The sequence below is a fragment of the Xiphias gladius genome, chromosome 11 (genome assembly GCF_016859285.1).
Source record: "Xiphias gladius isolate SHS-SW01 ecotype Sanya breed wild chromosome 11, ASM1685928v1, whole genome shotgun sequence".
Taxonomy (NCBI): domain Eukaryota; kingdom Metazoa; phylum Chordata; class Actinopteri; order Istiophoriformes; family Xiphiidae; genus Xiphias; species Xiphias gladius.
Genome location: NC_053410.1, coordinates 27,920,713 through 27,942,611, shown reverse-complemented (window position 1 = coordinate 27,942,611; position 21,899 = coordinate 27,920,713). Strand labels below are relative to the sequence as shown.

At 37.6% G+C, this 21,899-nt stretch overlaps 1 protein-coding gene across 7 annotated transcripts in view; it reads right to left on the bottom strand.

The window, feature by feature from the left end:
* The window catches only part of ltbp1 (latent transforming growth factor beta binding protein 1), a 188,647-nt gene that overhangs the window by 112,389 nt on the left and 54,359 nt on the right, over window positions 1-21,899 (bottom strand). For 6 of the 7 annotated variants that reach the window (XM_040138966.1, XM_040138968.1, XM_040138969.1 and 3 more), the window contains one exon: window positions 8,145-8,318. In XM_040138966.1, coding sequence (XP_039994900.1) covers window positions 8,145-8,318 — 174 coding nt within the window. The remainder of the gene's footprint in view (window positions 1-8,144; window positions 8,319-21,899) is intronic. The other variant, XM_040138967.1, reaches the window with a different exon arrangement.

The following is a 21,899-nucleotide window of genomic DNA, read 5'->3' as shown; positions in this document are numbered from 1 at the left end:
GAAATTTAAAATCTGCGCACCTGTTAACTAAAATCTTTTAGTTTGTTAAAACTTATACACAAAAACAGTCAGGACCTAAAAGAATTCAATAAAAGTGGCTTAAAAACTAGATAAAAATGATGAAAAATGTCAATTTATAACAGCGCTTCTGACAGGCACACAAAATACCAAAACATGTGCACCTACAGTTAGGTCCATAAGTATTTGGTCAGTGACACAATTTTTGTAATTTTGCCTCTGTACACCACCACAATGGATTTGAAACAAAGCCATCAAGATGTGATTGGAGTGTAAACTTTCGTCTTTTATTCAAGGGGTTTAACAAAAATATTGCATTTACCGTTTAGGAATTACAGCAATTTTAATACATTGTCCCTTATTTTCAGATGCTCAATAGTAATTGGACAAACCAACTTAGTTGTAAATATAAGTACAATTTTTAATATTTGGTTGAAAATATTCCATTTCTGTGCCTTGAGAAGCTCTTGGGTTGCTTTTGTAGTATGTTTTGGGTCATTATCCATCTGAACTGTCCACCGTCCAATCAGTTTGGCAGAATTTGGTTGAATCTGAGCAGATAGTGTAGCCCTATACACTTCAGAATTCATCTTGCTACTTCTATCAGTAGTAACATCATCAATAAACACCAGTGAACTGGTTCCATTGGCAGCCATACATGCCAATGCCATAACACTGCCTCACATCATGTTTGACAGATGATGTGTTATGCTTTGGATCATGAGCCGTTCCTTTATTTCTCCAAACTCTTCTCTTCCCATCACTCTGGTAAAAGTTAATCTTGGTTTCATCTGTCCAAAGAATCTTGTTCCTGAACTGGGCAGGCTTTTTTCTGGATGTTTTCTGTCAAGGTCTAATCTGGCCTTTCTGTTTTTGAGTGTTACCAGTGGTTTGCACACTGTGGTAAACCCTCTGTATTTACATTCATGAAGGCTTATCTTGATTGTAGACTTTGCCAATACTACGCTACCTCTTCAAGAGTTTTCGTGATCTGGCTAGATGTTGTGAAGAGGTTTTTTTCACCAAGAAAAGAATTCTGCAAACATCCACTTTAGTTGTCTTCAGTGGTCTTCGAGGCCTTTTGGTGTTACTGAGCTTGCCAGTGCATTCCTTCTTTTTTTAAGAATGAACCAAATTGTTGATGCTAAAGTTTCTGCCATCTGTCTGATAGGTTTGTTTTGTTTTTTCAGCCTAATGATGGCCTCCTTCATATGCATCGACACCTCTTTGGATCACATATTGAGGGGTTCCTATGAACAGCTACAAAATGCAAATTCAACACTTCAAATCAACTCCAGACCTTTCTAGCTGCTTAATTTATCATGAAATAATGAGGCAACAGACCACACTTGGCCATGAAACTGTCAAATTACTTTTGAGCCTCTGGAAATGGGGGACTATGTGTAAAAATGACTGTAATTGCCAAACGGTTAAGGTGTTATTTTTGTTAATCCCCTTATATTAAAGATAACACACTTCAATCACATCTTGATTTGTTCGTTTCAAATCCATTTTTGTGGTGTACAGAGGCAAAACTACAAAAAATTGTGTCACTGTCCAAATACTTATGAACAACTTACAGAGTCAGGTCCCACCACAAACAAAGTACTTCAAGAATTGTTTGTAACTGTACTGAGAGGGCAAGATATTTTGTGTAATAAGTGAAAGCTCTGACCTGCCGTTGGCCCTGGAGGAAAAGTCTTACAATTGCATAAAAAAGTGGTAGTGAGTAACTTTAGCCATCAGAGAATTGGAGTGGATTAAAAAGTACAATATTTCCCTCTGGAACATAGTGGGGTAGAAGTATAAGGTCTTGTAAATTACAAAACTCAAGTGGAGTTTTCGTACTAAAAAATTACTTTAAAAATTTTTTAATGTACCATAATATAACTATAGAAAGAGTGAGAGAAAAGAAACAAAAAACAGAGATACAGCAAGCCGGGCTTATCAGAGAGATTGATGAAGAACTGGGCTGGTGTCCCAAGGAGCATTTTTTTTGCTAATTAGCTAGTGAATAGTAACCTGAGGCATCTATCTAATTTTTAACCAGGCTACATTTGGTAGATCACTGTATATAATTTTTATTTAAAATAAGTAATAAATACTCCAAAATAAAAGATAAAAAATCAAAAACTACAAAACATTTTCATATTTTGTACATTTTTAAACTGATATTTTCTTTCAGTTTGTAAAAAAAAAACCTGCTGAAACCCTGATGAATCTATTTCCAAGCCTTATCTTCTGGACTTCATATTTCTGTTAATTGGCCAACTCATCATCATGGGCTAAGGGCGAGTTTAAACAGATCCACCCCTTCCTTCCACTGATTCATAAATCTTCCCTCACTGCCTCTCTCATCAGGTAAGTATGATCAACAAGACAAGTGCGATCTATTCTATCTTTGCTCTTTGAGCTCACTCTAGACTGCAAATAAACTTTCATCTTCCCAGTTCCTTGGCTCACGCCTGCACCCTACCACAGGGACGAGAAAGACAGAGGAAGCAAGGAAAGAAAGATTGAGGGCAGAGGAGCAGAGGAGGAATGAAGCGAGCCTGGACAGGCTCATGAGTCTGAAACTTTATTTCTCCACCTTTAGTCAGTTCCAGGTGCAATGTGAAGAATCTGCAACAGACTCTGGAGATCAAAATGTCAACAGTTGTTTGAAAAAATGATAAATAAATGTTTGTTTTACTGCTCTGTATTTTCTGACTGATACAACCTATAGCTTTTTACAATTGCTGAAAAGTCAAGTGATTTATTTTACATTTTAGTTTTATTTGAAATTACGGCTAATACTAAGCCACAAAAGAAAAGAGAACCACCTACAGAAACTTATACTCTATTAAAAGAGAATCCAAGGAAAAGATTCCTCATTACTGACTGAAGTAACTGAAGAATTCTCCTGACAGTGCAATACAGATTCATCATTACTGTTATACAAAGTAAAAATAGGTTTACACATTTAATAAACAATACACTGAACAGTTTTTGTTTGTATATTTAAACATATCTGGACAGTATCAGACCTGGTCAGTGATTGACAGTGCAAGACTTCTTTGGATGTGTTACACCTATCATCCACAACATTAAAACCAGTTACTGATTTTAATGTTTTGGCTGAATGGAGTATATACAGTGGGGTCCAAAAGTCTTTCCACTTTCCTATTCAAGTGAATATATATGCAATAGGACCACCCTGAAAGACACCGTACCTCGGAAACCAGCCAACTGAAGAGAAAACCTTTTGCTGCAGAATCCATACTTGAAAAAATAGACGTCTCCACAGATTACAGTAATTCCAGCAGTGAAACTGCAAGGAATAATTTTTCAGCACTTATCAACATTGTCCTCTTGGAGGCTTTTATTTCACCTCCCAAAAATGGACTGAAGACAGAGGCAGTCTAGACAAATGCTCAGCTTTCCATGCGGTAAGAAAAAGTGATTACAACAAATAAAATTCTGTGTGAGGGATTACAATATGTGTCCCCACCAGCAAACACTAGCATCTGGTTATATTGCTTGATTATATTCCTTTGAGTAAAAAATACTCAAAAATAAAAAGAATGTGTAATCTGAGATTATTGTTATGCAGCATGATTAGGTCAGCCAGCAAGTTGCCCTGTATGTAAATCCCTATAAATTATCTATAATGGCTGTTCCTAGCGGCTACATTCTGTGTTTATTTCAGGTCAGGCTCAGAGACAAATGTTTGAAAAGTTTATTTGGAAAGCTGTAGGACACTCCTGCCCAATATACACTGTTTTGCACGAGTCCTTCTTTCCCTGAATCTCAACAATGGAGGTGGCAAGTGCAAAGTCAGCACAACCCATTGAGCCACAAAAGCCAAATTTATGGGAAATACACCAAGTTGAAATGAACGTTACGAATGAAGTTATCCTTAAGTACTTATCCACCTTGCACTTACATCTTTATCTATCTATTCCTTTGTGTTTAACTGTTTGATTTCTTTTAAAATGATACCAAGTTTAATTTGCATTTTAATATTGTATGCTGATTTTATTTTTCATGTTTTAAGAATAATATGAGTTTAAGTCAGCCTTGCTGCCAGTTTTATCTAAACTGCAACAGCACTTTTGCAGTCCCCTGCAGACTAAAAAGCATTTTCCATACAGACCACCATTATAAAAGGGAAATCTGTTAAACTGTTGACAAAACATTTCAAAAACCACACCAAGGTAATTATTTCTCTTTGATTATATATTTTTAAACCATGAAGATTTCATGTTTGTAAAGCTTTCCTAGAACCTAGAAAAGCTATTTCTATGTGCATTTCGCCTCAATGTAGAGTCAATGAGTCAAGGAGTAGGATCAGGGAAAAGGAAACAATTGCAAATGGTAAATGGACTGCACTTATATATTACTTTTCTACCTCAACAAACAACGCACTTTACAATTTGTCTCTCATTCACACACACACACACACACACACACACACACACACACACACACACACACACACACACACACACACACACACACACACACACACACGCACACACTTATGGCATGGGCTGTAATTAATCTTAGAACAACAATTTCCAGTTCTCATATTACATCCATGTCGTAGCTGAGCTTAATTCCAGATATTCCAACAAAGGAAATCATACAGTACAGGCATACAGTAACACTCAATTCTGTATCATGACTGATTGCAAACAATGCCAAAAGTCTCCTTCAGTTACATTTTTATTCTGCCGGAGAAGAAGTGAATAAAATTGAAATATTAAAAGGACAGCTTTGTCTATTTTGGACTCTCAGTTGTGACCACCTTCTCAGAGGTCAGATCATGGTAAAGATATTTGGTCATTGGTCAGTGGCTCAAATTCACATGTCAAAGTTTGCACATGTTCATCTTGAAGCAAAAGCACCACAGGAATGTATTTAACTGCCACAAGTGTCCAGACATCACTACAAATCCATTCCAGTAAACAGAAGAAAAGCATCCCTCCGGGTCATCCAGAGTTAATAGTCTGGTGTTTTTTTCTCTTTGAGCTGGTGTAACTCCAGTTATACTAATTTGTTCAGCTGAGTCAGACAGGAATTCATCTTGTTCCGCTCTTCCCATGTTTCTGCATGTGTCAGAGTCAGAGACACTGATCTGATTCTTGTAAGGACTGCGGCAGGTTCAGGCACAGTTTGTCGGGTCTGTGCAAAACATTAAAGAACACCCACGTCATGTGCTCCATTACAAAGGAGCTGTTTTCCTGAGATAGCTACATTATTTTATACATTCAATTCAAGGACATTTACCCCCAGTTTAATCACTCTATAATGTCTTGCCAACATACAGATAATACATCTAGACTTCTACAAAAAACTAAAAGCTGTGATCCAAATTAGTTGACAAGTACCAAGATGAATATATGGATTAGCCAAAACAGTGTATGCATATTGTACTCTGCTGACTCATAGGGGAAGCAAACTGACTAACAAGCTGCCAGTCCATCAGTCTCCTGCAGTATACAGTTGAGGGATTAGGGTTACTCTATCCTTCAAAAAGTTTGTCAACCAGAAAAGTTGCCCCTGACTGAAGTTTATTATTGTTTGATTGCTCCTATAACTATAGTGTGATTGCTAAAAGCAATGCTTGCAGCTAGCAACATGGTTCCAAAGGTAAAATATTAAGCATGTTTAGGAGATAGGTGCTAGTTCTGTTGGTCCATATATCTGCAATGGTTGAGTTTATATTAATTTTTAAATTAATTTTTTTACTGTTTTCTGTGGGGAATGCGTGAAGATTTATGAAACATGATGAAACATAATGAATATCTCAAAATTATAAAGGTTACAAGACTGAAACTTGGCGAAGGACTCCCCCATACTTCAAATACCTCACACATTCAAAAATGGTAGCGATAGCACCACCGTGTGGTGAGAAATGAGCTAACAAATATTGCAAAATGTTTTGGCTTATATCTCGGCAACCGTCTGGTGCAGAAGAAAGATTCTGGTGTGCATGGAATCAGTCGATGATGCTGAAGAGATTAATATAGGCAATGTCCATTTGTGTCAAAAAAAAATTTTAAGACACACTTTTGAATCCCTTCTACATCTTTCATCCAAGCTTCAACAGTCTTTGGTACATACCACGTTTTGATGACCCCGAACACTGCTCATATTTTTGATTTAAGATATCATGTATCGTTTTTCCATTATTAGCTAACAAACTTCAGGGGTGGCGTCAAATCAATTCAACCTGCTATAACTCTTAAATGCTTCATCCAATTGCAACCAGATTTAGCTCAAGTGTACAGACTGTGACCACGAAAGGGACTGCTGAGTTCCATGCAGTTTCACCACTTGGGGGTTTTATAATAAAAAAAAGAGAAAATTGCTTAATACAAATAGCTACTATTCCCAGATAGTGATGGCTAGAAACATGGTTCCACTTTTAAAATGTCAGTTATGACAAGGAAATGTTAGCCTGAAAACAACTTGTTGATATCTCTTATAGTTAATGAGTTATTATTTTTTTAATGATGAGTGCAAATAATCACTAATATTTTAAAAAATTTAAAGGCTAAAGAATTGAAAATTGAAAGACAGCTGGCCACTGGTGAAATGCTCCACATAGTCAAAAATTGTTGCAATAGCATCAAAGTGTGGCTAGTTATAAAACAATTTTGTATGTTTTTTAGTCATTCATAAGTTTGCTCCTATTATGGCTGTTCAGGGTGATATGAGCTGCATTCCAGTCTAAATAATAGAAAAGAGTGGAAAGTTAGGACTGAAAATAAGGCAACAGCAGGAGATAGAGCAATCACACAGATTTTATTCATATGAATGTGTGAATATTGAATGAATATTCTAGTTTATATCAATTCTTCCAGCTTTTATTTAAAAGAGTTTGGGCATACACATCTCAAAAACAATGCTTCAACATGGCTGAATACATCATCTATCTTACCAAAAGTCAGATGAGAATATCCCCATCATTTTAATGTCTATCTGCCTAGAACAGATACAGGTGGAGGACATGGTTAAGGCCTCAGTGTGCTTCAAATGAAGTGATTGGGGGATCTTCTAACAGCATTCATCTGACAAATGTTTAACTTTCAAAAACTGATATCCCTACAATACTGCCAATTTTACGCAGTGATTAAGGGTCTGAATTTATCTCTAAATTTATCTATCATTATCCTATCTGTGTGAGTCATCGTGTCAAAAATACAAAGGAGACTCTGAGTTCTAAAGGAGAGATCAGGGAGGTAATGGGATGCAGGAGGAAGCTAAGACAGTAGCAGACTTTTCATCCCATCATACAGTGTGATCGTTCAGAACACATATAAGCGCTTTTGTCTTTAGATGTGGTTGGATGACACTGGTTCAACCTAGTTAGTTTGAAGCTCAGAGATGACAGTGGAAGCAAGTGGAAATTGCTGGCCTGTTACATTTTAAAATTTCCAACATGTATAATGTAAAATAACATGTACAGTGACTGCCATTTAATGTTAGTTCAATATTCACATTGCTTTTACCTTTTGTTTTTTGTCTCTATTAACTCCTGAAGGAAATATCTGGCTCTTTAGCTGCTAAATGCTCCACTATGTTCACCAGCTAGTCTCTAACTTCTGACCTCTTGTCTGTCTGTATGGTGTTGGCACGTAGTGTACAGTGGGTTTAATAAAGCTTTTTCAATGAAAACAGCAGAGATGATAGTGGTGAGACTGATTCAAAACAGTTAAGTTAGAAATGCTGAGTTGGTGATAATTTTCTGTGGGTTTGTCAAGTTTTATGTGATAACTTAGCACGCTAAGGTCAGATTTTGCAACTGCACTTTGCACTTTGAATGATATTTTACTTTGAACAGCCTATTCTGAACGCTTTTAATTTAAACTAATACTTCTAACCTGTGTATATAGAGAGCAGTGCATCAAGAAAGGTGTGTGTGTGTGTATGTGTGTGTGTGTGTGTGTGTGTGTGTGTGTGTGTGTGTGTGTGTGTGTGTGTGTGTGTGTGTGTGTGTGTGTGTGTGTTTGTGTGTGTGTGCGTGCGTGTGTATGTGCGTGTGTATGTGCGTGTGTGTGTTTGTGTGTGTGTTTGTGTGTGTGTTCAGTCTGTTCTAATCTGTCCTTAAACCAATTAAACAAATAAAGATCACTTACCTACTCTGAAGTTGGGTGCTGTCAGGGTGTCTGTGGCATGGCCATTTTCACTGATGATGGTGGTGGTGTTTCCCAGCTCACAGTTGTTGTGACATCTGCCTCCAGTACAGGTTAATTTGCAGATGGTGGGTGTGAAGACCACCTTGATCCTTCCTGTATGGTTGCCCACTGCTGCTGAAAATATGGCATAAATCATGAGGAGGGGGAGGAGTAAACAAAATTTGGTCATTCTTTGATCCATTGGTAACTGTTAAATCAATATCAGGTTCAGGCTTGTCACAAAGAGCTGGTAAGGCTCCATTCAAAACAACGACAAATCATCCACTATGTAATTTTTCATTATGAAAAAATTTTGATGTGTCTCGTCCCTGCACTTATATACCTGTAACAACCCCTCTCTATCTGTTTCTCTTCCTCTTCCACTGATCCTAAGTCCAGTGGCGCCTCTGAAGCGTGAGCAGCAAAAAAAAGAAAAAAAATCTGGGAGAGAGAGAAGTCAGCAAACAAAACTCTGGGATTTCTTCCAATTCTTCATCATACTGTAAGTCTCTGAGAGGTTGATACTGGCATATGAGCAAACATAGATTTCTTCCAAAACAGACAAACAGAGAGCATGCCACCTTCAGCTCTTGTGACTCCGTTTCTTGCTTTCCAGTTTTCTTCTCAATCTTTCTTCCTACTTACTTTTTACTATTGAGGTTTAAGAAACTACTGAATGCACTGGAACATTAGCACATTAAGTGAAGAAAAAAGATCTAAAAATACTTTGCTATGAGTCCACACTGAAATCAGAAGAAATTGCAGTAGCGATTAGAGGTACTATAAGCCAAAAGCTTATCTACTCGACTGTCCATCCGCTGAGTCATCTTCCCCACCCACATTAAACCCAGCCCTCAATACAGATTGACAAAGAGGAGAAAAGAGCACAAACTTTGACAGAACCACTGCATCCTATCTCAAAGTACGTAGCACAGTTAATCTTTCTACCTGCTATACAAAAATATCTTACATACATCTCATAGTACATTTAAGCTTTTCCTCTAATTGTCTCCATTTAATTCACTTTTCTCAATCTTTTAATGTGTCCTCTCTGTGTGTTGGTTCTTAGCATCGCTGTTTCAGATCCAAACCCCTGTCTCCAGCACTCAGTGCTTTTTCTGTGGCTGTCAGCTGTGCACACCAAAGAGTGCAGATTCACAGAGTAAAGGAGAGGCCAGAGAAATGTTTTCTAAACCTGAGAGGCAGGGAAAACCACTGAATAAGATGTCCCAGGCTACCTAAACATTCACAGGAGACCTAATCTGATGTAGTGATTACAACCAAATGCCAATGGGAAGGTAGTTTTAGAAATGTTGCCAGGATCATACGTGGAGGTCCAAGATTTGAAGTCTCACCATGGCTTGCCCAAGAGTGTAACAAGGTTATCACTTCTTTAATCAATAATCCATGACCCAAATGTAAAAAAAAAAGCCTGAAAAACACAGAGTTGGAAAATGCTCACTCACAAATTGAGTTACAGATTGTTACATTGCACAAGGTGTACATAAGACAACAACTAAATCTAAGTTATTAATTTTTACTAATTCTGTTAAAGGTTTATTTGCATCAATAATGTATATATTGGCCTATCACAGATATATTGGTATCAGCATGGGGGTGATTTGGAAATGGTGTCATCAACTAGTTTGTCAAGCAGAGCTTGCTCCAACTCCTTGTCTACAATTCTATCAGCACTGTCTGAAGCACATGTAGGAGAGTACACATTACAGCTGAGCCGACAGTGGTGTGGAGTCAAGTTTGTGAAATACACTGCTGGAAAGTTAATAAACAACGACCCCATCATTTCCCCTTTTAAGTATAATTTTAACATAGCTCTGTCCCTGACAACCGTCATGTCACTCATGCTTATCACATCTGTTTGCTATGTTAGTGAGAAAATAACTAGTAAGTCTATATACAGTATATACTCTGATGAACACTGCATAGAGACAAAGAATAAATACATAAAAACACTTTCCATGCCATGGTAATCCAAATTAAAAACTGTTGTCATTTGTTCAAATACCAACAGAAACAATAAGTCTTCCAATAAGAAAACAGAATGCTTGCCACTGCCTTTCAAAAAATCTAGTTTTTTGCTCTAGTGCCCAGCGTCAGGACAACATAGTTGTTAAAAAAAATATTGATATTGACTTTTTTCTGATGTGTCACATCTATGGTTAAGGTTTGGTTAAGTAACTTAGACTTCTTAGTTAAAGGGGCAACCCACTGATTTTACACAAGTTTACTTGTTATGAGGAGTGCTACTCAGCCAAAACAGTCTTCTGTAGCTGTAGAGGAAATTTTCCAAAGTTTGAAAAGTAACCCTGATCGTGAATGATGCTATCCAGTTGCATTATGGGAGATGTTGGATCTAGTGTGTTGGATCTTGATGCATACTAGGGACAACATTGGAGGATATCTTGATCTCTGCTGCTTCATTGTTGACCATACTTTTTTAAATCTGCCTCTTCTGAGACCCCAACATTAAGGGAGTTCATTTCTAAATTGCTGAAGTACCTCATTAGGTCGGGAAAAAAATCATGTTCATGATTTAAAGAAACCAACTTTCTCCATTGTCCTTACAGTGGTAATTCACACAGCCACAAAGAGCTTGTTAGTTAAAAGTAAAAACGGGTAATTTTATGTGTTTGACCCAAGACCAGTGCTGCTGTTTTTCTGGAGAGGACAATCTCAGTTGAGTATATCTGTAATGTTTTTGGTATGTCTTGAAAAAAGCCTAAAATTCTCTTCACACAGAATGTTCTACACAATCACCTTACAATCACACTAATCCTACAATGTCAAAACTACTTTGACAAGGCTCTGAGCAGCAGGTCCCTGGCCACAGCGAAGATAAAACATTTCTGAATCTTCTAAAACCTCCCTCCCCTCCTCTGACTTCACTTCTATGCCTCTGTAAGTATGCACACATTGCTGGCAGAATTCTTTGGTTCTGTCAAGCATATGGAGAGGTAGTCAGGAGAGCATCTCAGACACAACACAGACATCAATCAACTTGAAGAAAGAAATTGTTCAGGATGAGATTCAGCCAAGCTGCAGAGAGGCTGGAGAGAGTGTAGTAAGGAGTGATGATAGCGTAACCAATGAAGTCAGGGGGTAATTGCTTTCTTTCTGATGTTTTCCACTGAGCCACAGTGGCTTTATTTGAGCCAAGCAAGGGATTAAAAGAGTCTTCAGAGAAAAAATGTGGCAGTAGAGACACTGAAGTCAGGATTTACTAAGAAGGAGAAGATGTGTAATTTGCTATGTTTTTGCACCTTTTGGCCATTAGCTACTTGGGGCTGAAGACTGTAACTTTGAAAATGAAAAGAATGTTGTGTGTCGAGTTAGCAAGAAGTGAGCTTACCAGAACTCTGTAGTTCACTCTCTGCTTGAAGCTAGCAGCTTGAGGCTACATTAGCCAGTACTAGCATAACACACCCGTATCTCTGACCAAACGGTCGGCACTCATTTGATTTGTGGGTAATGTAGGCACCAGGTTTTGACAAGGAAGAGGCATACTTGGAACAAAAAAAGAATATATGCTTGGGTTCTGCTGCATCAATTTTGATACTTTTTTTTTTTTTAAATGTCCATCATGAGTCCAACAGTGTTATAGGAACATATATTGTGTTCCGGCCTTCATCAAATCATTGGAATAGAAGTGATTAACTCAAATCAAAAAGGTGATAATGTTAATTTTCTCAGCAAGGAAGATAAGCATTTTTGATTTTTTTACCTCAAAAGTTTATTTCCAGGAAGCAATGACAACTTCTCAGTCTTTAAAGTGGTGTTTTATAAGTTCTGGATGACCCTAAATAAAGGCCACAAGCTGAAACACGCTTGTCTCTAAAAATATAACTGGTCCTACAATTACGTTGACCTCTCAAGACTATATCCTCTCTCCTTGCACCTTGGAATTAGGTGAAGTGAAGAAATCCCTACTCTGAATGCTCTCCATCATAGTATTCTTATTTGGTCATTGCAGTGATGGTAAGATTCTCTTCCCAAACCTTCAGTCAGAGCTAAGACTACTAACATTTGTCTGAGGGTGTTTTGGCAGTGTGGGAGAGCTGGGGGATAGCTGAGGTGAGATGGGAAACAACTTTCCCAGATGTGGTACCAAAGCCAGTTGCTGACAGGCTGTTTGTCACATGGGACAGGGCTGACAGAAAGGCTGTGGCCTTCTTATATTAGAAGTGCAAACATGTCTGCTACTTTGTGCTAAATTGTAGCACTGACTGCATGCTCGGCAAAAACCAGCCATTGTATTCCCATTAATTTAGCCTCAGAGGCCACAATTTTTCTCTAAGTGGTAAACAATGAAGGAACAATGTATGAACTGATGAACTATGAACTGCTTTGATATGACAGAGGTTCAAAAAGTTGCTGCAGTATTCGTACAATCAAACAGTGGCAGGGCAAGCATTCAACAACTGATCCTCCAATTCTATATTGTGATTGAAATGACAGCTTATATTGCTCTGCTTTAACAGGTTGAAAAGACTTTTGAGTTGCCCTGCAAAACTAGGCTTCCTGTTTGGCAAGGGAAAATTCTGCCAATGAACTGCATCTGTTAATGATGAGGTTAAGAGAATGGGTGCATTTAGAGGTTTGTTGGGCCTTTGTGCACCGGGAAACACTGCATAACCGACAGTTACCATTTAGAACTTATCAGTCAAATAACATGACGCAAGATTTATATTGCAAACTGTCGCACAAGGAGTTTGTCATTATTACTTAAACTATGCAGCTTTTATCAAGTCAAAACCCTTATGTGTACAATTTTTATGTAAAAAAAGTGTTAACTGTCATCTGATGAAGTGTCGTGTGAAGGAAAAGGGAAAGGTATGGAAAGAAATGTTTAGTACACCATTGATATACTGTCTAACCTAAACTAGATCATATGCTCACCAAGTAGTAGTTATGGATAGTTGTTAGCTAACGCTAGCTAAACCGTTGTAAATTCTTCTTCTGGTGTTTCGGGCAGATACCTTACTACCTCCATCTGGACTGCTGGAGTGCTGACCCTGATTTTGCATGAAGCCCGGGATAACAGATCTGAATTACAGTTCATTTGTGCACTGACCAAGGGTGACACATATATGTGTCTAAGTGTAAAAGAAAGTGTCTTAAATCTCATCCGGATTTTATGTGGGTATGAGATACATGAAATTGCAAGTGTGAATGGGGCCTAAATGGATCTGATAAGGGATTTAAAAGGTTTTAGATTTGATATGTGGATTTGACACCAGATTCAGGTTCAATAAACTGCTACCAAACCCTCCTATCCCCATATTTATAATAAAGGACTTAACCAAAGTTTATTTTGAAGCTGACTTTTCTTTTACTGATTGACAAAATAAAACATGGAAAAAGCAGTGTGAACCTCACAATGATAGCAACTGTGTCGTTTCACCAGATAATTTTTATGTGGAAATGATAACTGTAGGTATATCTGGTAGATATTTGATATCATGTAGATAACCAGACTGTAATTTATGGAAAACAGCTATAATTTAAATTCCAATTACAATATATGTCAGAAAATTTGAAATTTTTAGTAGTGTGATATTTGTGTCACACTATGGTGAATCCTTTGGGAAGGAGTACTGGTTCAGTATAAGAACCCTTGGAGCATCTAACGCCACATTCTGCTAAGCCATGTTCAGTACTTCAAATAAGGCAAGTGTGGAAATGAGACATGCCTTTACTAAATATCTATTTGTAAGCCATATAGAAAGCCAGTAATTTCTCGCCACAAATGCTCATGAATGATTTGGGAATTTTGATGGCTGCCCTCTCCCCTCACTATATGTGTTTGGATCCCTACCTTTGATGTTTGGCCATTTCTTTGGCATTTACATACTGCTAGCTGAAATTAAACTGAACTGAGGAGGTTATTTTGAAACTGGGTCTCAGCCACTGTGGCCAGGTCTGGGTCTGCTCAAGTCTGCAGCACTGCAAAGCCAAGCACCAAAACTGTTCTGTCTGCTGACCTCCCCGTTAATATCCCTGAGTTGATCCATCTGGCTGTGGCCAGAGGCACAACCACGCAAACTGCAGTCTACAGATTCTTTGAAAAATATTGACTTATTCATAGACACACACTGAAGAGTGTGACATTGTATTTTGGCCTTTAATTTATGACAAGCCACAATCACCAACCATGAAATTGTGAATTATGGCTATTGTTAATCTGTAAGAGCTGTAAGACTTTGACCACCAGCTGAATTTGGTCCAAAAAACGTTTCTTTCTAAACAGTTTGGGCAGTTCAGATATGAAAGGTATCTCACAAAAATATGCAGTGCAAGAAGACAATGGAATTTGTCATAGGAACTTAGGCAGTGTCTGTTCATGCAGACATACACACTGACTGCTTACAGTTCCCCAGCAGAGCCTCATTTGGACTCCTACAAGACGGTTGTCTTTTTTTCTTTTTTTGCCTTCTTTTTTCAACACCCAATTCTCTGGCTCCCTGGACTGAAGTTGTGATCAGAGGCAGAAAGACAGACCCAAAAACAATCTCATTCCTACAGTTGAACCTCTCAAATAAATTCTTGCTGCTACAAGATGATCACTGTGCATATATTAAGGATATTATCAACTCTGCACTGAGCTACCAGAACAACATCATTCTATTTTTGTCGTTTTCCTACCCGTGGGGACAAAAGACATAAAACAAACAGAGAAGCTGAAAAAAGCTCTCATAGACTCTCTGCTGGATCAGGGTAAGCAACTTATTATTCCCAGTCCACTCCCTCCACCGTGCTTTGGTGACATAAAGTTAAGGCGCTAAAGACAACTAAATATCTGGCTTAAAGACCATTGCAGGAACAAAGTCATCCCATTTATGGACAATTTCTCAGCTTTTCTAAACCACAATAACCTATTTAGACATGACCATCTTCATCCCAATCGTGCCAGGTCACATCTGCTGTCTACAGACATCGAATTAACACTGCTCCCTTGTAAGGCTTTTACCATCCGATTTACTGTAAATCCAAATAATTCTACTAGAACATTAGCTGGTGTCACACTAGCATCCACTGATTACAGCAGTAATTAAGAACAAGTCGAAGTCCACTAATAAACAAACTAAAACATACAGAGACCAGCCAGATGTCCTATATCTATTAAACATCCTTTGTCTAAATCTAACACTAGCACCTGTCCTCCTTCTACAACTAATTGGGACACCGAGTCAAATCTTTAACCAAGAAGGCATTTTTTTTATTAATAACCTCATCAGTAGGCACAAATTGGACTGTATTTTATTAATAGTGAGCTAAATGAAACATCACCTGCAACGATAATTTCCTTCACTATACTAGGATTCACAAGAAGTGTGGAAGGATAGCCGGTCTCTGCCATAATTTTATAAAATGTAAAAAAGCATCTTTTGGTGAATTTCTGAGCTTTGAATATTTATTTCTTAAAAGCTGTCCATCCTCCTAAACTAAAATTTGGTTACTTAGAGGAATCTGGGGAATTATTATCTAAAACTATGATAGATATTGATAGGATTATCATTTCTGGAGACTTCAATATTCATTTTGACATTAGCACCAATTCAGAGATTAAAAAATGCATTAGCTTGTTAGACTTATTTAGTTCACATAGCATGTTAAAGGTCCAACATAAAGGGACACAACCTTGAGAGACCTTATTTTCTCCAGAAGCCTTGATATTGCTATAACAGCCATACAAGATGTTGCAATTTCATATCACTTTTGCATCTGCTTCATTTTGATCTGTACCACCTAGTAAAAGAAAACCGACAGATTCATTACAAAATGTTAGATGCTAATGCCATCGATACACAGTATTTACCAGTGAGTATTCAAAGCTCACACTACCCGTCATCAAGTGATGGGTGGGTGTATAATTTTTTTTAATGTTTTGTCACAGATTATTGTTATTGTTGCAAAAGCTAAAGCTAAAGAGTTAGATGGTCCACTAAAAGTACCTTGGAGAAATAGTGAGGATGAAAAAGAGAATAGGGTGGGGGTGTAAATGGCAGAAAATAAAACTTAGAGTAGATCCTGAAATATACAAAAACACACTGTGTGATTACAACCAAGAAATTAAACTGTATAATTATGTTAATTATTAACAATAACAATAATGCTTTTTTTCTTTTTTTCCACCATTAAAACTTGTAAATGCCATAAACTCTACTCAACCAACAAATGTCATCATTTTTCTCAGTATTTTTTCTGATAAAGTTGCATTTATCAGAAACATTGCTGCAGCTTGCTACACATCTCTGGTATGCTCTCTCCTTCACGCTGGTGCATGATAAAACAATTGGGCCAAAGTGTGGGACAATTAAACAATAAATACACTTACTATATACACATTAAATACACTATATAAATAATATATTACACAATAAATACTAAACATTATGATATAATAGATGTATAAGGACAGAGTTTACTGTAAATAAAATGCCTAGTTTCAGATTAGGTAGCACAAAATTTAAAAGTAAATAAAAGTGACATGTGCCAGATAAGGTAATACAAATGTGCAATACAATGAATGAGTGGTTTGGAGTGATCCAGGTCTATATAGAGTGACCTTGTAATACTGACATGTTCAGTATGTGTTTGAGTGTTTGAGTCTTTGTGAGCATGTATATATGTGCATGTTGTATTTGCATTCAGAAGTCAGGAAGAAGCTGTTGCCTGTTGCTGATGAGACCCACAACAGTAGTGTCATCAGAAAACTTGTTGATCTGGTTCCTGGTGCATTCTGCGGCACAGTCATTGGTATTGGAGTGAGTGCTATATGCCAGTTGTCATTAAAGTGAGTCAATGCTCGTTTTTACACTACTGGGATGATTGTGGTAGTTTTAAAGCACCTGGGGACTGTGGCCTGACTCAGGGAGATGTTAAAAGTGTCAGTTAAAACATCTGCCAGTTCATCAGCAGAACTCAACTGATGAATATGTTCCAGGCTATGGGAAGGAAGCAGTCCCGCAGTACTGACGTTGCTCCTTCCGACCAGGCTCTGATGTGTAATTTCACCGCCCTGGTCTGTTTGAGCAGTTGTCTGTGTGCTGGTGTTAACATCACAGCCAAAGTGGCCTGGGGTTGTATGTCTTAAGACATTTAAAATTGTGTGCTACAAGTTCATCAGTTTCTGAGGGGAAACCCTACATAGGCCTAAAATCATTGCTAGAGAGAAAAAAATTCCCCACTTGACCTACCTTGTTAAAATTGAGGTTAAGAAATAACATTGATTAAATTGGGCTTGAGAAATAATATTCATTTACAGTGACATCATTAACATCTGCATTTTTTGTAGGCTACTGGTTACTTATTGAGAAGAAAATGTAGTTTGTATACAATTTTAAGTAGACTGAGTGAAAAGGAAAGAATTTGGTGTTGCCCTTGATTTAAAGGATTATTAGATCCTTTCTGATTAATGGTGACATTTTTAGTGCAGCCATTTAGTGCAGTTTTTTTTAATGTAATGTTGGTTTGAATCATATTTTACATCTTGATTATTATGTTTAAAAAAGGACAAAATCGAACTTTTGTCATTTGATGAACAGACTGTTGATTAGGAATCACAGTTTTCCTGCTTAAAATACCAAATTTCTGTTTAGAAGGAAATTCTTATATAATAGAGAATGAGTGAAAACACACATATGGTCTGTTGTTCACCTTCTGGATAAGAATGCGAAGCTGTAGAGGATAAGGAGTACAGTGGCTATCAGAACATGTGAGCGGATTTGGAATGGAGCAAGGAGCAGAACACCATTAATTTAACCTGAGCGAGGAGCGCACTTAAACCACTGACACACAGACAGGTGACAAAAGAGTCTTAGTAAACTGTCAGGCCACCACATGCTACTAGATCAGCCTCAATGCACCTTGGCATTGATTCTACAAGTCTCTCAAACTCTACTGGAGGGATGGAACACCATTCTTCCAAAAGTTATTCCCTCATTTGGAGTTTTGATATTGGTGTGGACAGCATTGTCTAATACATCAGTTCAAAGTCTCCCATGGGTGTTCAATTGGGTTGAGATCTGGTGATAGTGAAGGCCATAGCATTTGCTTCACCTCATTTTCAGACTCATCAAACCATTCAGTGACCCCTCGGGCCCTATGGATGGGGGTATTGTCATCCTGGAAGAGACCACTCACATCTGGATAGAAATGTTTCATCATAAAATAAAGGTGGTCAGTCAGAACAATTTTGTATTAATTTGAAGTGACCTTTCGCTCTAAGGAGACAAGCAGACCCAAACCATGCCAGAAAAATGCCCCCCATAGCATAACAGAGCCACCTAATCCTCACTGGTAAAGCATTCAGAGTGCACCATTGTCTTGGCATACGCAACACATCAATTTTTTCCACATCTCTCTGAAGGACTAGTGCCTATGGTTTTTGCATCACTGTACTCTTTAACATTGAACAACATTGAACACTGAACAACATTGAACACTAAACACTCATCTTTGTAATGAGGAGTTTATGCATTGCAACCCTACTATAATATCCCTCTCTATCTAATTGTTGATAGACTGTTCTTGCTGATATAGTATGATCGCGTCCTGCATTGACATTCTAAGTCACCTGAGGAAGAGTTGCTCTTCTGTTTCTTTACATATCGTACTAATGCATGAGTATCACAGTCATCAAATGTACACTGTCAACCACAATTTCCGTACTCTACTGATGCTGTTCCCACAGCTCTAAATGCAGATGTCACTTAGTCACTGTTCATATTGAAAAACTAGATAGTTGGGCAGTCTTTATAACTAAGGCTAGTGCCATCAGTGCCCAAATAATGTCCTAAATGGATAAAGATGATAACCTAGTATTTTTCTGTTTTCCTTCTGTAATTGTCCCTATAAATGGCTGTTACACATTGTTTTTCTTTAGACTACATGTGCATTACACACACACGCCTTGTTATCTAAATCAAAGATAGAGAAATTCCATGATTTGTGGATAATAATCCCTCCGTGAATATTGGTAGAAATTGCAATAGTTTAGGCCATCATCTTCTCTGATTGTCATGAATAAATAGCATGAGGTAGATTTTAGCAAGTTTTTCCTCCTGGGAGCAGGGACTAGTAACAGAGCAGAGCGAATGTAATAAAGGGGCTTGCGATGGAGCAGACCACACGTACAGTTGTGTGGCTGGGAAGCGGAATTTCTTTTCCCAAAATTCCACTCACACACTGTGGTGGCTATGAATATGAGTTTGAGGATACATTTTTTCAATTCAAAATCAATCTTTAATGAATTTGAAGGAGACCATCCATCATTAATTTCCAGCCTACATCATTAAACCCTAAATGCATATCTGTCTGCAGGCGCATGAGGTTGGTATGGTTGGTGTCTGCATTCATCCAGTAGAGGTGCACAACTTTCTCCCTTAGACTGAATAGTTTGGCATGCTTGGCTTGTCTTATCAGCTGGAAGAACAAATGTTGGTATGTGTTAATTAAATCCCTGACAAGAGTCAGTTCTATTTATATGCTCAAATTTTAAGTTCTTTGTGAAATGTTAGTGTAGTCGGCCAATGTTGATAATTACCAGATGACCTGAAATCAGTCACTAAAGTTTCCACATTTAAAAGAAAAATTAAAACCTTTCTGTCTCCTCAGGCTTATGACAATCCCATTTTTACCTGAGTCTGTGCAGTTGATTTATAACTAATTTATAACTGATTTATAACTAATTTTTAATTTTACTTTATTGTGTATCTGTGATCTTGAACTACCATTTTGAATGAAAGGTGCTGTACAAATGAACGTGATTTGACTATATAGCTGAAGGTATGAGATGTTTGATACATATAAAAATATTTATGTTTTTAATAGCAATAAATTGAAGGTCAGCCTCTGGGTCCCTGGCAGTGGTTTATTCATCCTTTTGGGTGTCACTAACCATTTAGCAACCATTTAGGGTTTCAGTGGTGGAAGTAGTATTCAGATCATTTACTTATATAAAAGTACCAAAACAGCGACATAAAAATACTCCATTACAAGTAAAAAGTCCTGCAAGAAAAATCTTACTTAAGTAAAAGTACGTCTGTTTGAGCAGCAAAACTTAGTAATGAGGCAGGAGTTGCTCAGTGAACACAAGGCACCTATGCTAGAGGGCTCTTTTACACTCCAGAAACTCCTGAAGTGGACATTGCATGTGGAGGACCATGGTAGTTATGAGCCGTATCAATTCCAGCCAGACCCAGCCAAAAGCCAGAACTCTCGCCAAGTATGTAGTTAGAATAGCACTCTCATGAAAAATGCTGATTGCAAATGTACATAGCAGCATGTTGCTATTGAGGGACCCACTGTCATCTGCAACCATGAGGTTTTGAAGGGAAAGAATGCTGTCCAGTGGTGCTTCTACAGCCTTCAAAAGCACAAGTCCGAACCATTGCTCTAAAATTTAAAAATATTAAGTAGAGGGTTGGTAATAAATAGCTTAAAAAACTCATCTGAATGATGAGTCTCAATCAGTATATATTTGAAAAGGAGTAAGGTTTCACAGACTCCCACTAAAGGACTCGTGCTGGGGGAGGTGTGCCGCCCACCTCAGATTAGAGGGCGTTAACATGAACGTTCTTCTTTTTTTATACATAAATTTCATGACGTAGATAAGTCCCAAACAGCAACTCTATTTCAGCATTGGCATTGCAAGGTTCAGGATGATTTAAAATAGTAGATGGCAAGTTGAGCCATTTTCAACCCATGAACTGCAGATTTTTATAATTTTGGAAAGAAATGTCAATATTAAAAAGCAGCATTGATATGTTTCATCATTGTACAGTCATATCATTTATTTTACACCTCAAAAAACATGTTTATATGTGCAGCATCTCTTTAAAGTAAAAGTATTAGTTTGGTCCCTCTGACTGATTATACCGACACCTTAGATTACTAATAATGAACCATCAGTCCGTAAGCAGCATGTTATAGCTGTAGCCACTGGAGGTGGTGCTAGTTTGAACTACTTTATAAACTTTCTTATATGAAAGGAACCCAGATATTTCTGAGAGATCATGAGATTATTAATGGGAGAGGAAAGAATTTAAAACAAACATCTGATACACAAATCTGTTTTCAGTTTTTGGACTTTTTTCAAATCTTAGATATTTGGTGAGATATTGGATCATTTGAACATTTATTGAAATGAAATAATGTAAGAAGTTTAGAGGGAAAAATCACTATTTGGTGGAGCTGTTAACTCATACACATCTGAATTGTGACCCTGACTACAGGGTAGCACAAAATAAGATGTCAGAAGCCAAAAAGTTTGAAACTAATGGTTTAATGTTTAACAATCTGTTGAGAGATAATGTGTCTTCTGTGCCAGGTCTGTTAAGAAAGCAGAAAGTATTCAGTCCCCTTCACTTTTTGCACAATTCATTCTGTTGTAGATTTACCTTTAAATGGATAAAATTGAAATTTTTGCCATTTTTCAGGGCAAGTGTATAAAACTATTTTTAAAGCGTTGAGTGTTCCCATAGTGGCATCAATAATTGTGAAATGGAAGAAATATGGAACTACCAAGATTCTTCCTAGAGTTGGCCATCCGGTCAAACTGAGTACTGGGCAAAAAGGGCCTTGGTCAGGGAGGTGACTAAGGAAGGATGGCCATTTTAGCAGCACTCAGTCATTCAGGCCTTCAATCACGCCTCTATCAATCTAGTCAATTTAAGTCAATTTATTTACAGAACA